We start from the raw sequence: 17,414 nt of genomic DNA, 5'->3' as shown, positions 1-17,414 counted from the left end.
CTGTGCTCATCAGTGCAGCCAAAGACAGAACAGTTAATGTAGCATGCTTTGCTCGAACATTCACCATGGCCTTGTCGATTAAGGGGCCGTAATATCATAATAAGTTTCCCTTTCTACGTTACGGGGGAGCAAAATCTGACATGCTTGTTTTTTCACAAGCTTGCAGAGAGAGAGGCTTACCAAAAAAAAAAAAAAAAACATCTTTCTCATGTTTTCTGGGTTGACAGATGCACAGAGGACCTGATTATATCACTTAAACATGGAAAAAGTCAGATTTTCATGATATGACACAATCAATCAAAGCTTAAAATTAAAAAATAGTTTTTAACATTTATGTTGGTTGTCAAAGCAAAACCAGTGACCATATACAGTATACCAAGATGGTTTGTACATGTATAGCGATGCAACCAAGCATTGATATGAATGGGAGAAACTGCAACATCCAATATGGCGTGTCCAGGGCACCTTAATCCCACCTTCTAAATAAAAGAGCCACTTCCTATGAAGTTATATGCTGATGTACATTTGTTCCCTATGTTGCTTACAGTGCCATTAGGACTAAATACACTTCTTGCAACTTGGAATCTCACTTAAGATGGCAGAGGAAAGTAAACTTCCCAAGGCACTATCTTGCAATTGAAACGTACTGTATCCTATATATGAGCAATAGTAAAAGTGATAAACATAAACATTTATCTAATGCATAAAGAAAATATGATAAACTTGACTCACATGTAAAACAAGCGTGCTCCGGGTCACTCTGTCCACTGGTTTATAGAGCAGAGCTGGCAAAGACAAGACAGAAGAGAACACACAAAGTGTGTATTCACAAGAGCCACTTTCATACCGCAGGCTCAAATGCCGATGTTTGAAACCTTATCTAATCCACCCACTCAATGGGTTTTATGCAACTGAATTTAAAAGAAGGAACAACATGACATGCTGAGAGTAAAATGTGCAACACTTAAGCTCAATGAAAATACTACACATAATATGACAATATAATATGAAAACAATAAATGCCATCCTGTTGTTTCTTACTTTCCAGTGAGTATTTGGCTGTCAGGTCCTTGCACTCCTTGGTGCTCCTGACCTTGAGACTCTGCAGAGATATCAGAGACAAACTCAGGATCAATAAACCTGTGAATTGCACACCATCATGCAGGGTTGGTAACTGTGATCTCATAAAGAACATCAGATTACTACTACAGAACTATTTTCGCCATATTATAGCAGATATTCTCCTGACAAATGATATCTGGTTATGATAGATGAATTGCTATGTAGATTGTAGAGCTCATCAGACTTGTAAATAGCACATGATAGTCCAAACATTACATGTAAAAATAAACACATTTTGCTGTTAAATACTTGACTGTGTACTTATTCTGTTATGGTGTGTATTCAACTTCTCTCTCCTCTGTTCTCTGTATATTGAAATAATAAGTCATCCCAATGGAGGAGTGAGGCAGGTAAAGCCCTGCATAAAAGCTGGAAATTAATTGTTCTTTGATGGCAGGATGCATTACGGTAAATCTGATTGGAAGTTGTTGAAGCTAAAGTAAGAAAACTTCCTTGTTTTCTAACTTTAAACCAACACAATAAGTCTGACTTAAGGATGAAACAAAAAATTGGCCTTTGTTATCAAAATTGGTCTCAATAATCATTGCATTTCAGTATCAACTATGTTACAGGATTCTGTCCACCTTATCTTTCCCAAAAGAGCAGGAGTGGCCATTTGTAAATTTAATGTGTCTGGCTTCTGGTGTCATTCGCTTCCAGCGATTTTTAGCTGTACAAAACACCTTGTTTTGTGGCTTGATATTCAAACTGGTGAGTCTTACCATATTATTTTAATCTATTATTCTAATTATGAACACACTGGTTTGTAGTGCAAACTGTTTTACCTTTTACTGCACTTTGTTATTCTTCTCTTATTTTGCAGTTTCTTTTGAGAAAAACTAAGACGGTTTCATCGGGCGCACGCGCCTGGACCTAAGTAAACTTCCGGTCTGTGTTGTGTATATCGGTCTGGCTGCAGTGCCTTCTACAAACGCAGTTAAAGTCAAGGTGATGAGTAGACTGAAGATGGGGTCAGGTGGTTGTGCTGCGGGATGTGTTTCCCATACATTTATTTATTTTTGGAGACTCGCCACAATTTTAAAACCGAACGATTTTCAAAAAGGCTTCGCTGAATAAACATGAGTAACGTTACGTACTGCACGTTTAATAATAATAATTCATTACATTTATATGTTTAAATATCAAAATGAGGCACAGGTGTTTTTATATATCGCTGTATTTCTGAAGGAAGACTTGCGTGTTATATGCCTGATTAAGCAGCGTGTGAGCGTACCAGCTCTGCTCTGTTTACAACTGTTACTGGGGAAACCTCTATTTCTCGCGCTTTATGTCTATGCTTTAAAACATCTCCTGCTGCCAAAGAATGAATTTGCATTTTCATTATGTCCGCCTGATCCACGCGGCAAACATATTTTGTTTGTTATCAAAAATTATCTACTCTAGAGGGACTTGGCTGTTGTTATTGATTCTATTTGGAAGTCTACCGGAAGTTAAGTTAGGTCCAAAAAAGCGCGCATGCGCAGTAACGTTTGTTTATGTTGTGGCCGTTGAAACAGAGAAACTTAAAGGTCTTCACAAGAACCCGTCAAAATTCAAGTTTGGTTTAACTGTAACACGAATATATTAGGATACTTAATGTAATAATAAAATTATTATTAAAACATTCTTTTAAGGAATATTTACCTGTAAAATTATTTACCAGAAAAATGTAAATACACAAGACACATTTACTGAATAAATAAATTAGTTTTTATAAAAAACAATAATTTAGAGATGCGTTTGATTATAAAAATTTAATGAAACTATTCAAATGGAATCCGGAAAATGAATGGAAAACAGAAATAAAAAATACATTTTTATTTTTGTTAAACTTAATCATGATTTCAATTAATTAGACATGCTTGCTTTTTGAGTAATAAAATGTAATATAACTATTAAAACAAAGTCTAGATAAAATGAAAATGGAAAAAACGGAATATGGGGAAAAAACTGAAAAGATTTTATTGGGTACTAATTCTATTCCTTCTAAGCTGTGGATTTTGGGTAAAGGTATCTGTTCCCGTATTAGAATAATAAGACCTTGAGAACTCCAGTAGGCTTTACCTCAGAGATCTCTGCGAACTGTGTGTTTGCTTGGCAGCACTTCTCTGCGGTTTCCACGGCGAGTTCGTAATTATCCACAAAGGCCCTGTACACTCCAAGCTGGCTAGCCTGCAGGAAGAGAAAACAAAGTGAGTCATATCCACTCATGCATCTTTTTGTCTTTGTTGTCCATGTATGGTGGACTTTAAAACAGTAGGATGAAAACTGTTGAGATTTATGAGCATATCCAAGATGACAGTTCCCGCTTCTGGCTAATAGCGACACTATCAGTAATGAGTGAGATGCACGCATGGACTCCCCGTGGTGACATGGGGCGGACAGATGGGAGAGTGTCATCGCCGCAGGAGCAGCTGGACCGATTTTTGTGCGTGGCTTTAGAGCCTACAGCGGTTGCCATGGCAGCAGAGGCCAACTCTACAGTAAGCAATTAATGCGTGCGGCTGGCGCTTGTAAAAAGCACATTTGAGAATCTGATCTAGCCCATCCAAACTCAATAGCCATCCTGTTAGAGCTGGAAAAAGCTCAATCTCTCAATAACACAAATACTGTATACATTAGATGATAAAGGGGTTGTGTGGGTGTGCATGCATGATAATAAATAAGCTGGAGCTGAGCTGGCTAAAACATTTGTCTGCCTGGAGTGACCATGTGGATTTGACAGTTCAAGAGTACATATTTAACCATACATGTTTTTGGTTTCTTCAAACAGAAGTAATTGGTAGTTATTTAGCTTTACACTTTCACTTTATAAGCTTTAGATTAGATTTCCTAAAGTTTTTGCCCTTACGACCCTATGTTTTTGTTACTGTACAATTAAAATGATGATTCACCCAAAAATGACAAACTTAGGCTACGTTTACACTTGGGTGTTTTCGTTTTAAAACGCATAACTTATTCTACAGTTACACCTGTTAATTACACTACTCCTGTGCTTTCAACTCTCAAAAATGACTTTTTAAAACGCTGTAGACCCGTTTTAGTTTGAAAACTCTGGGGTTTCAGTACAAATGGACAAAAATTGAGACTTTGATGCCCATAACTGTTGAAAATGATGCCCACATTTGCTCTCCATATCCTTGACGACCGTGTAAACAATAACATCATGCTCATTGTTGTACCCATAGATATGTATAGGTAGATTCCCCATTCGACCGCTCAAAGCACGTAAAAGCATTCGCCATCTAAATAATAGACTTTATAGAATATACAGTACCTATGATTGTACCTACATTAATGGTCATGTGACATTCGTTTTTGGTTGTGTAGTGTGGACAGAGAAAAGTTTTTGAAACGCAGTTAAAATGTCAGTGTAGACAAGGATCCTTTTCATTTTAAAATGCTGTAAACAGGGCCTAAGAATTTTAAGGTTTAATCTGACATTTTTGTCAAAATTGAGTTATTCACATATTCTTATCCTGTGACTTATGTTATGTACATTTCTAGAGACTTTTTATTTAGAAAACAAAAAGGTTCAGTCAGCACCAATAGACTTGTGGGCAGTGTGCCAACATACAATGCCCATGCACTACTGGTATTTCACTTCCTGTCAGCTCAAAAAAAAAAACAACTAAACAAAAAGGTTCTATCTATAAAGTATACGGAATGCAAACACTTTTGAAGCTCAATATCTTAAAACCGCTCAGAATGCAAAGAACCTTATAATTCCAAAGTGGCGATTTATTCATCTTCATGTTATTCCATACCTGTAGTTATACTTCAGTTTCACCCCACAACCCCAAGTGACCATATTGGTACCTGTCCAGGTTTGGTGGTCCATCCGGGGATAAATCTTTCATTTTGCACAGGCCAAAAAGACCATAAGTGAAGTCATTTTCGCAGTGTGTGCAATCCTCTCCATGCTGAGCAGAAACAGCCACTCCGGGCCAGAATCTATCTGCAGCGTGGCGGACGGGAATTTACTCTGCGACAACCTCATTACAGCGTGGAGAGGGATGATGACTGTAATAAAGCAATGACAACACATGCTGGGTCGAGTCGAACCATGGCTGAGCGCTGTGAAGGGATGTGTTAAGCTTAAGAAACTGAAAATTTAGAAATGTAAACAGACTGAAGCAACTTCAATCAAATGTGTTTAAAACATACGAAACCAACTAAGCTAAGAAACCTCATTTACGAAGTGAACATAAGACAGAAAAGTGAAAAAGAAACTGTGCAACAAGTATAGGTTACGCTCGTTTTTGTGACACTCAATGCATTTCATCTTTTCTTTATATATTTATTTTATTAAACCCATCTGATCAAGCAGGTTCCTCACACACACACACAACATTAGTTTTAGTTGCTTGACATTTCAGCCATTCATCAACAAACTAAAATGAGGTCAATCAAAAATAAAAGTTACACTGTTTATTTTAAAAGGTCCGCTGTAAACTCAAATGAGCCTTGTTAATATGGCAAAAATTTAAACATTTGGATTCTTGTTAAATGAGACAATACCATTTCAGTTTTGCTTGACATTTGTGTGCTGTTTATAATAAATGCCACTAGCCTATATTTTTTTATATACTTTTATAGCTGCTTATCTTGTCATTCTTGTTCTGTAATACTGTTGAATGTAAAGGATTTGTTGTGGAGTGAAACTAAAGAGGCTAAATAATGTTTATGTCTTTAAAAGTTTCCTTGTATATATCGGTATTTAATAAACATATAAATTATTGTAATTGTTTGCAGTTACAAGGTTAATAGATCTGCACTCGTTTCTTTGTTAGATTGATAAATGAGGCCCATTATTTCATTTGAAGGATACAAATTGTTCATAATGTTGTGTACTGCATGTGAATCATTCAGACAAGAAACCACCGACAAAGAAACTTGGAGAAACAAATGAAAAATAGAAAAATTTAATATTTTATTAAAGGCCTTTAAAGTTTATTTTTTATTTATTTTTTTAATCTAAAACTACATCTGGTCTAACTTTATTATAAGAATCAACTGAAAAGTAATGGGTCCCAGAAGAATTCAAGACATCACAGTCCATCAAAATATGCTTCAAAGATAATGAACTCTGGTATAAAGAACATTAAAGAGGATCTTCATTCATTAACAAAAAACTAGGTCTGGAATGGCCTATTTGACAGCGGGTACAGATAATTCCACCAACCACAGGATTGATTTGGTAAATTTTATTTGTAATTTACTAATCCCATTTGGCTTGCCAATTTTTAAGGATATTTATGTTTATAGTACAGTAGATCTGAGGTCTGAAGGTGGAATAGGACATTTTTTGAGCTTGAATGAATGGATGGACAGACATATAGATAGATAGATGGACAGACCTATAGATAGATAGATGGACAGGCCAATAGATAAGATAGATGGACAGACCTATAGATAGATAGATGGACAGACCTATAGATAGATAGATGGACAGACCAATAGATAAGATAGATGGACAGACCTATAGATAGATAGATGGACAGACCAATAGATAAGATAGATGGACAGAGCTATAGATAGATAGACAGACAGACAGACAGACAGACAGACAGACAGATAGACAGACAGACAGACAGACAGACAGATAGATAGATAGGCTTTAGAACAGGTTTTTTTATCGACATACTGATTTTGCAAAAGCTTTACACAAATCAGTAATAGAAACCCGGCTAATAACTGAAATTTGAAATGCGGTTAAAAAAAGTGTTGGATTTTCTTTTTTTGGTACATAAAAAAAAGGGTAGGAAGTACTGATCAACAGGACGTTCTTTATGTACACAGGTTATGGTTAAACAATCTCTCAAATGCTGTGTTGACAGGATGATATTCCTCATTCAGATAACCATTCCATTAATTCATTATGTCACTATAGAGAAGTTGTATGCTAAGGCTTTTTTGAGAAGGTTGAGATGCATCTAAACACGACAGACAAACTAAAAAGTTGATTTGTCAGCTGGTTGAGACAGTTTGACAGAGACTTCAGCACAGCAGTGTTCACATCCGCTCAGCCTCGACACAATTCTTCATGATGACATGACCACATGCCAGGCCCAGCTGAAGATGAAAGCATGTTCCTCTGCTCTGTGCATTTAACGAATGCGACCTGTTTAAGTAGGTCACAGAAAAGATCGGGAATGTCAGAAGTTCTTGCTGTTAGGAGAACAGTCTCCGGAGAATTTACATACATGTGTCAGCGAGAGGCATAAAACATTTAGTGCAAGTGAGCGGGAATATTTCCATCTTTCTCACAGCCGAGCGGGACATGGAACATCACCTTTGACATGCAGACTCCCATAATGACTTTGCTCATGATTTGCATCGCATTTTCTTACTCAACATGAGCTGTCTGGAAGGAAGAAACAACACAAACCACAGGAGACATTTCTATCACCGACTTTGACTATATCTCGCTCGCTCATTCATCTTCCATTCTTTCCTGCTGCGAGCAAGTGTCTTTTTTGGGAGGCTGCCTCCTCGAGCACTGCCTTGCCTCCTGCCTCCGGATTCTTGTTAATAGACACAGGGAGGGTGAGGGGATCAGTGACAAATAGCCTCTGGTCAAAATGACTGCCTGACTGACTGTCTGAGGAAAGCCCAGCACCTTCTGGGAGAAAACACAACTTGGCGATTGTAGCTTCCGTTTATTAAGTGTGGGATGGTGAAAGTGGGGAACAATGAAGGGGAAAATGGAAAGATAAATAAATGTGGAATATTACTCCTGAGTGCGCTGAGAGACCTAGGAGGGATTTATCTGCCCCCCTAACAGTCAGCAGAGTCACGTGAGGAAAGAATTTAATGGAAAAAATGGGGGGTGTGGGGTGGGTAGAGAACACAATCTTCGAATGGCACTATTTATAGTCTCTTCTCGAGACACAAAGCACACACTGTAGTAACTGCCCAAGTGGCTGGGTGAAAAAAGGCAGAATTGAGATTTTCAATGTTACACAGGCTCCTGCAGTCCAGACATTGTGTGACTGTGCAGTGTCACTCTAGGGGCATAAATGATTCATTTAGGATTCCTTGATTTAGAGATAAATGTTCACTCTCATTCAGCCTCATGGGGCACAAAAGTGGAAAGCGACTAGACAGCGGAAGCATTCAACCATGATCAGAATTAAATTCTTTACTCTAAATCAGATTTTCAATTCACAATTAAATTAAAAAGCAGAGCTTGATTACACACACATTTTTCTAAAAGTTAACATTAAATGCTGTTTGCTTCAGAGTAAAACAGGACATATTTTATGTACAGAAAGGAGGACAGGACATTATCCATCAAGATTATGGTGATAAGCGGGTGGTGCATACTAAAAATGAGTTGGGGATTTGATGGAAGGAGTTTAAAAATGATGTCAGACCCTGAGCAAGTTATTACAATTTGCTGACAATAAGTAAATAGGTTCTATTTCAAATGTATGGTGTTTAACCTGAAAAGGGGTCTGTTTAGAGATTTTTACTCACTTGTTTTTGGAAAAGGTCTCCCACACGTTGGTGGTGACTCCACTGCTGCACTCTGGGTAAAAGGCTATCATAGAATTCTTTGTGGATCTCATAGAGCTCAGGCACTTTAAAGAAGATGGTTTCGATCTGTTGAACAGTCAGGACAGGCTGGGAGGTGGTGGCTGCTGCTTTCAGGGGCTTCATGGGCTGACAAAGGAGCAGGAACAGACATGTGAACGTTTTAGAGACAATATAATCAACTACACGCTATTGTTCAAAAGTGTGAGGGTGGTTTGGTAAGATTTTTTTTTTTAAAGTCCCTGATGCTCTTCAAGACTGTTATTAATTCCATAAAAAATATAGCAAAAACAGTAATATTGTAAAATATCCATATACTAAGTTACAGTTAGAGTCTGCATTTGGCTTAAATTGCATATAAACACATATTTATATGCAATTAAATGTATGACTTTCCTGTTGCAGATGATGAATAAGATCTTCTAATTTTAAGCTCAGTGGCATAATCACTCAGCTGGCCACATCCCTTATAAGACTCACTGAGCAAATTTAATCACGCACTATTAGCAACATCAAACTTGAGGCACTTTTACCAGTAACAGTGCCTCCAGATGGCTGAGGTAGGTCTCTTCACTGGCCAGGATTCCAGACAACACCCTTTTCCTCATCTCCAGTCCCTTCTCCAGATCCAACTCCGCCTACATGAACATAGAAAGAGCTCACACGCTTCTGAACAACACACTCTTAAATCACATGACATTAAATTACATACTGGCAATGCTGAAAAGAGCTATAAAAAAGTGATTTGGCACTGGTTCAATGGAGCTGCTTTATGGTCTTATAATAACTATCTTGGCTACATGAGAATCATGGGAAATTCAGAACACTTTTGAACTGAATAAGGCCTTTATGTAGTCTACACTATTCACAAAGCCCTGAGTAAAGCATTAGATACTACAGACCTAGAATCCATCCAAAGCAAGGCATATCTATTTTGTGTCGTGCGTAGGGTTACTGAGTGCTGATGACGGCTAAGTGGGCCTGAAATGTTGGTTTCCATGGCCACAGCACAGGTAGTGGAAACCACAGATGTTTGTGATAGTCTCATGAGACCTTGTAGTCCAGATTTTAGGATAAAACATCCACCTGCTTCTTGACTGTGTTTTCGTGCCTTGAATTGAGTTTTTAAGCTGAGGTTAGATGTTAGATTGCTTTCACTCCATACATTTCTTCTAATCTCACTAACTGATATTAGATGTAAAACCCCACCTGGTGACAGAGTAAATCCCGCCACTGAAACCTTCAGCGGGGGAAGGTGGAAATCAAGGTTTTATTATGAACTCTTGGGTGCTAGATTTCTCACCCCAGGGGGCACCCTTGTATCTCTAGACCACCATCTCTTATTCAGCCACATATTTATTAATTAAAGCATGTCAGCGTTCCAGCGCATGAGAATGAGTTGAGCTAATCTCAGAAGCTCAAACAATAACCCTCACTTACTGAAAATACAAGGATGAGAAAGTATTTCTCATCATACACACAACAGGCAAAAATTACAAACGGCTCCGATGAGAAAGATGCAAACATGTTTAAAGAACATACAAAGTGCAGTGTGTCAATAACAACTAGGATTATATAGATAAATAATTACAAATATTTAGCCACAAGTAATTAGATTACATTTTACACATAGGGTATATAATACATGAATTAATAAATAAAGTTATCATAAACTTATTTGATTTACATTAACTTTTCCCATACCCATTTTTCTATCTGGAAGCTAATGGAAGTTGCCCCACTTTTTGGATTTTCATTTGTCTTATACTGTACATTGAAATGTGACCTAATAAAAAACCAACATGAAGCCAACGTACAGAAAAGGTATAACTTTAATTAGTTGTCAAATTAGTGCTGTTAGTGCTGTTAATTGCATCCAAAATAATTTTTTTGTTTACATAATATATTTGTGTGTACTGTGTATATTTATTATGTATATATAAAGACATACAGCATAGGCTATATTTTGAAAATAGTTACATTTATATATTGTGACGAGTCAGCTGCCTCCTCCCTGATTGTCACCGGCACCCCGTCCTAAATCGCCGCCCTTCACCAGGCTCCCGACTGGAGTGGGTGTGTGAGAGAAGGGGCGCTGGACGAGTCAGGGCTGGCGGCGTGTGATGGGGCACACCTGAAGGAAATGGAGCCTCATCACCGCCGCTGTTTAAAAGCCCAACGCGCCTCTCCTTGGGAGACCGGTCTCTTCCCCCGTGCATGCACACTGGTGTCCTCGTGGGTCCAGGAAGGGTGCGTTGAGGGATTCCCGCGCCACCAGAGACATGAGCTGCCGGACCCGCTATCCGGATGGAAACCGGGCCGTCCATCCCCTGCCAGCGCCGCGGCCAACGAGAGTGATGCGGCAGCTAGAAGAAGCCGCCGCCCCTTGCGCCCCGGACCGAAGAGGGGAGCGCATGCGGCCACCGGACTCCGCCCCTTACCTGGACCCTTCCTCCATGAACACTGCCCGACCCACACGAACCCCGCAGCATGACGAGGACACCAGATTCCCTGTTTATTTTGGACACTCTTCCCCTTTGGCCCCCTTTATCCCCTGTTTTATTTGATTTTCTGTTAATAAAAGCCTCTCCAAGGCCTGACGCCACGCCCACTGTGTCTGTCTTGTGCTCCTCCCGTCACAATATTTATATTCATATAAATTATATCATATATAAATGTAACATATATTTCTTAAATATATACATGCATGTGTGTGTTATTTATATATACATAATAAATATACACAGTACACACATATTATGTACACAAAAACCTTTCTTTTGGATGTGATTAATCATTTGACCACTACTTTCAATATAAAGTTAACAAGATTTCTTGAACACAATAATTTGCTTACAGAGAAGTCCAAATTGTATCTTTCGGAGTTTCAATAAAGCACATTTGATTTTTTAGCTTAATTTGAGCAGAGTTGTAATCTAAGACAACTCTTTGTGACAGCATGACAAGATTATTCTTAAATATGTAATTTGCACTCATTGAAATTAAATCTGGTTCTGTGTTTGAGGAGAATGTGTCTGAAAAATGGGTGACCATCCCTTTGTAGTGTCAATTGTAGGTTTATTTGCAGCTCAATTCAAGACATTTACATAGCAAATCCCTCTTTTAATCCATCCATATTTCATATCCCTGGTTGTGTGTATGTTGGGTAAACAAGTAAAGCATGTAGGTGTTACTATGGAAGGGTGCATTAGTGTCTGCAGGTGAGTATCTTCTCTGTATTGATTAAAATCCATGTGGGAGCTAAACACAGAGGTCATAAGGGCCCAAATAAACTGCTTGCCTCTGGGCCTGGTATTGTCAGGGAGGAGCATCAATGAATCTGACAGCCAATGGCTGTGTCAATGAAGCAAGGAAGCTCTGTTTTACAATCAGTAATTTAATTTGATGCCCACTATGCATGATGAAGATGATGAAGAGTTGATAACAATAGAAAATAGAAATAATTTCTTTAGATCACGTATGACTGCGTGCAATGAACGATATGAGATCCTTCTACACAGTGCCGAGCTATATAATATTTACTAAGCTGCGATAAGCACTAAATGTTCAATTATAACTGTACTGACTGAGCACTTCAAAATCTGCAAGCTTTGAAATCTGCCAAATTTCACAGCTCACTGGTTTTGTTGTATACCATTACCATGGAGGCTATAAATATATGTGGGTTTACTGGTACAGTTATTCATAATGAACTGCTTCACAGATGGCATATACTTGGTGGATTCCTATCATGGATCCATGCATGCATAAAGAAATCTTTAATGCGTACTCTTTACCTTCTCTCACCACCAACAAAGCATTCATCTCTCTATGCCCAACAAAATATGACGATTTTGACTCATTATTTGCGGCATTCTGCAGTCAAATATTTGTTTAATTAATTATTTTGTATTTTAAAAAATTAACGTAATTATTCAAAGGCCAAAAAAATCGAAAAGTCAGATTCATCCCTGTCTGGCTGGCAAGGAGGTGACTTACAGACTTGGAGGACTCGATCGAGCCGGAGGAGAGAGTGTCTCGACTGCTGCGGCTCTTGGAGCTGAGGTGAGGGGAGGAGGAGGGGGAGTCGTCGATGTAGGGCAGAATGTCATGGTGTCTGCGCTGCTCCTCCGCTCGATCCGCATCATAACCATAGGTGGGCGGAGTGCCTGTAAACGGACCATCTGTGAAAAGATGGAAAAGAAGGAATATGGTTGACAAAACCAAGTGGAAGAACAGCATCATAATTTATTGAATGTAAAACATCTTTTGAACCATGCTTACTAGAATGAACAGCACAGAAATAAAACTACTGATTGGTAAACAGAGTTCATGCCCCATGTCTTAATGTCATCAGCTAAGAGAGTCTGTTTCAAATTCGCAGTGTCCAACTGATTCAGTTTAAGTGGCAGTCTAACATTAGCCTAGAGCTCTTAAAGGGCAATGAGATTATGTCTGGAGTTGATTCTGGTATTAATGCAGACAGGCCAGAACTTTCTGTATACATTAAGATCACAAATAACTTCATGGCTCAAAGAGTTTTCCTCACCAGAGGAAGAGATATAAAGGGAAGACAAATGCTCTCATTCCTGTAGAAGAGCAGCCCAAGTTCCCTCTTCCTGGACCGGTTTGGCCATTAAGCTGCTGGCAGCCGCACCAGAGGATCTCATATTTATTCAACACAAGCTCTCAGTTAAAACTAACTGTTTTGCCCTCATATGAGACCAGCACATCTGCCAGCCTCTGGAAGGAATATGCAGGACATTAAAGGGTAAGCTGTTGCAAACCAGTGTGAATTTCTTTCTTCTGCACAACAAATATATTAAATTTTTTGAAGGATGTGGGTAACCAAAATGGTCACAGGTCCCCTTTAATTTCACTACTATGAAAATACTATGCAAGTCAATGGGGACCATCACTTGTTTGGTTACCCACATTATTTAAAGTGTCTTCTTTTGCCTTCAGCACAATAAAGAAATTTGTGCAGGTTTGGAAGAACTTGAGTATGAATAAATGATGAAAATGTCTCAAATGTTTCAAAAAAAGTGACAGCAGAAACACACTGCCAGCTTTAAACATCTTCCAGACCCAGTGAAAGTGTCAATACAAAGTCATTGCTGAGGAATCCCTCCATTGTTTTTCAGAGCTTCCTCTTGTCAGGTGGGAAAACAGGTTTTCATAGACTTTCATGAAGTTTGCTAATTGCACAACTTGTATGCTAACATGTATTACCTGCATGAATATCGATCATTTTGCTTACTATGAAATAAAATTATTGAAGAGTCACTTCTTCTGTGAACTATTACATTTCTAAAAATAAATATTATAATAAATAATACATGCACTACCATCCAAAAGTTTGGGATTTGGGACGTTTTTGAAAGAAGTCTTTTATGCACACCAAAGCTGCATTTATTTGATCAAAAACACAGTAAAAACAGTTGAAATGAAATATTATTACAATTTAAATTACTTGTTTTCTATTTGAATATATTTATTTATTTCTAAGATGGCAAAGCTGAATTTCAGCAACCATTACTCCAGTTCTCAGTGTCACATGATCCTTCAGAAATGGTTCTAATATGCTGATTTGCAGCTCTAGAAACGTTTCTTATTATTATCAGGGTTGAAAACAAGCTGCTTAATATGCGATACTCTTTTTCAAGATTCTTTGATGAATAGAATAATGGTTTAAAAGAAGTATTAATTTGAAATAGCAACTTAATTTAAGTCATTACTTACTATACTTTTGATACATTTAAGGTGCACATACTAAATAAAAGAAGTTTCTAGCCAAAATAAATAAATAATAATAATTAAAAAAAAATCTTCCTGACCACAAAACTATGCACAGTACTATAAAAGTTAGAATAGATAAAATTCCAAATTATTAATCATTAATTAATTAAAACATCTGTGTGAAAACATTGACAAAAATAGTACGCATAAATAAGTCCATATATTCTGTAATGGTCTGAGACCCATTGTGTTTATGCGTAAAGCCAGATGAACATGAAACAGCTCTAGCTGACTCTGAGTCACACTGCCTTGTCATCGCCTCAGCGTTCACCCTCCCACTCTTGCCTCTGTCATCTCTTTCCCTCTCCCTTTCCTACACTCTTTCTCATCCCTTCCTCAGGCTTACCGCAGATGTCTGCTGCTGTTTGGCTAAAGGAGAAGCATGCCATGCACATCTGGAAATATCATCATCATCACCATCGTTATAAATAAAATCAGACAGTATTCATCCTATTTGTGGAATCTAGTCTACACAAACTTGTACAATAACGACAAACAATAAATCCATGTACATTTTGGACAGTCATGATAGTGACATTATAAAGTATGTTAAATGTAACCAAAAATGCTACAATTATATTGGTTAAAAAAAGCATGTTTTTTTTAATTCTACAGAAATCTGTGGGCCTGCTCATGGGGAGTAAATCCCAGGATCTCTTTGTGCTTGGCCTTCTCCAGTGTGTTAACAGAGGGTTATTCCCTGCAGGATGAAGAGCAGATTGAAACCTACAGCATGTCGTCCCTTAGCAGCCAACGGGTTTATGGGAAGTGGGGAAGCCTGGGAGGTGAATTTGCTGCAAAACTGCCAAAATCTCATCAGCATGTGTGCCAAATGGCTTCAGATAATCCTATCATTGGGGTTCGAAAGAAGAGGAAAGAATTTGTGGGAGGAATTGGGGTGCTAATGTTTCTGTGAGAGCCGACATCTCCTTCAGGGCTCTTTGAATGGAGAGGTGAGGGTAGTGAGTGACGGGGGCTGAGATGTTGCAGAGGTCTGCACCTGACAGATAAATTAAAGACACGCCTTCCTCCTCCCATATGTCACATGTTCCATTAAAGTCTGGAAATAAGAGTGCAGAAAAACGTGTATGTTTGGTACTCATGAGTGGCCTTCCTCTAGGGAGGAGAAAAAAACTGGGAAAAGAGATGGAAAATGACACATCAGGGATAAAGAAGTCAGTACATTTTCTTCCCCACAGTCGGTTTCTCTAAATATCAAATTTTCGGGCAATTTGATACCACCCCCACCCCTAACTATCTTATGCACTGAAAAGACATGAATACGAAGAATGCAAAAGGGGAGGTGAAAATTAAACAGAAATGAGTAAAGCACCGCCCCAGGCCATGAATGAATCAAAAAGGGATTGCACAGAGAAGCTAATTTGATGAGAGGTGTCATTTTAAGGGCATAAAATAAAAGAATGCAACTTGTGTTGGCCTATATTACTTTTGCAGACTTTTCCTGTCTGCACAGATGGGAAAAATATATTTAAAAATATAAAACCTAAAAGAAAATGTCAAAAACAAAATCAGGTGTGCATTTGTGTACAGGTAAAAAAAAATGAAAAAGAAAATCAGTATGAGGCCAGTTAGATTTTTTTTCTGTGTGGCTTAACAGAAATAGTTTTAGCGAAAACTGTAAAAAACAGTAAAAACTTTCTAAATTTGTCCCATCTAAAGTACCACTGCCACAACCATGCAAGCACCACTTTTAGAAAAGTGACCACCTTGAACAATACATTTTAAAGAAAATGACTGTCAGACTAAGCCTAACCCTTGAATTTGAGGGTCTAGACGTCCAATAAAGCCCATTACAGATTTTTCCAAATATGTGCTTTGAGTAAAACAGGCTAGTTAGATTTTCCTGTGGTTATCACTTATCCAAGTGACATGTTTATCTGCAAAGAAATAAACATAAAAAGCGACTGGGTTGAATCCAGGAAAGCAGCCAAATCTGGTGTGTTGTGATCGCACAAGGAAGCACCCTAGTGTGAGTAAATCAGCCTTTGTCCCAGCAAGCGGAAGAGTGAATCACAACACACCAACACTGAGCCACCCTGCAATCAACACTACAAACAAGCTGCCATCCTCCACCAAACCCTATCTTTCGGTTTGCTCTGACCATACTTAAAGCATGGCAGCAGAATCGGATTAAAATGAGTCCAAGATGCTGCCACAAATTCCCCCGAATCCTTCCACTGACACAGGTTTATGTGAATGATTTAAACACGGATTTGTCACACTCAAATAAACGTCTCAATGCATGTTTATGTGTAGGCTAGCAAGCACTTTCGCCGATTTTTCCAACATGCTGGGATCTGTTCCACTTCCACACATTCAAGTGTTTAAAAGCGATTTGGAAAAAATTGTTTCAATATTTCAATGGAAAAAAGAATTGAATGCTGAATTGAGGTCTATATTACTGCCAACTATGTCTGTCCTGTTTTGTAAACAAAGAAAGATGTGTGCTGTGCTTTCTGGATGAGGGAGGTGCAGATGCAGGACAGACTGAGACATTGAAGTTGTCAGAAATAGTTCCCTTTGATTGAATCATGACTAATTCAATAAAGTCAGAGGAAATTCCCAGATGCATCTAAAAAGCAAGCACAACAGGGACCGTCTTATCTAGCACTATCTCAAAGGTTATTCTGTTTACCAATCTACTTTCATGACTTATCATTCCAGTAGAAGAGAAAACAGAAACTGAGATGAAGAAAGAGTGCTAAACATGAAAAACTAGCATCCGTTTCAAGGAGTTGGCTGCCTCGGCAGGGAACCTAGATGATAACAACTGCGATTATGTCACAATTGATTTTGGCTCTACACAATTTGCACTGATGTCAGACGTACCAACTCCACATGGTTTATATCCCTCTAGAACCACATGGCAGATGGAGGGTGCCCCAGTGAGGCGACTTCCTGCCAACTGTTTGATCAGTGTAGATGCGGAAGCA

At 38.4% G+C, this 17,414-nt stretch overlaps 1 protein-coding gene across 1 annotated transcript in view; it reads right to left on the bottom strand.

The window, feature by feature from the left end:
• The window catches only part of bcr (BCR activator of RhoGEF and GTPase), an 88,764-nt gene that overhangs the window by 16,518 nt on the left and 54,832 nt on the right, over window positions 1-17,414 (bottom strand). The window contains exons 2-7 of the mRNA XM_059526164.1: window positions 12,661-12,845; window positions 9,195-9,299; window positions 8,605-8,790; window positions 3,187-3,294; window positions 1,042-1,102; window positions 733-785 (exon numbers count right to left, since the gene is read on the bottom strand). Coding sequence (XP_059382147.1) covers window positions 733-785; window positions 1,042-1,102; window positions 3,187-3,294; window positions 8,605-8,790; window positions 9,195-9,299; window positions 12,661-12,845 — 698 coding nt within the window. The remainder of the gene's footprint in view (window positions 1-732; window positions 786-1,041; window positions 1,103-3,186; window positions 3,295-8,604; window positions 8,791-9,194; window positions 9,300-12,660; window positions 12,846-17,414) is intronic.

The sequence above is a fragment of the Carassius carassius genome, chromosome 36 (genome assembly GCF_963082965.1).
Source record: "Carassius carassius chromosome 36, fCarCar2.1, whole genome shotgun sequence".
Taxonomy (NCBI): Eukaryota; Metazoa; Chordata; class Actinopteri; order Cypriniformes; family Cyprinidae; genus Carassius; species Carassius carassius.
This window is presented reverse-complemented; position numbering and strand designations above follow the sequence as displayed.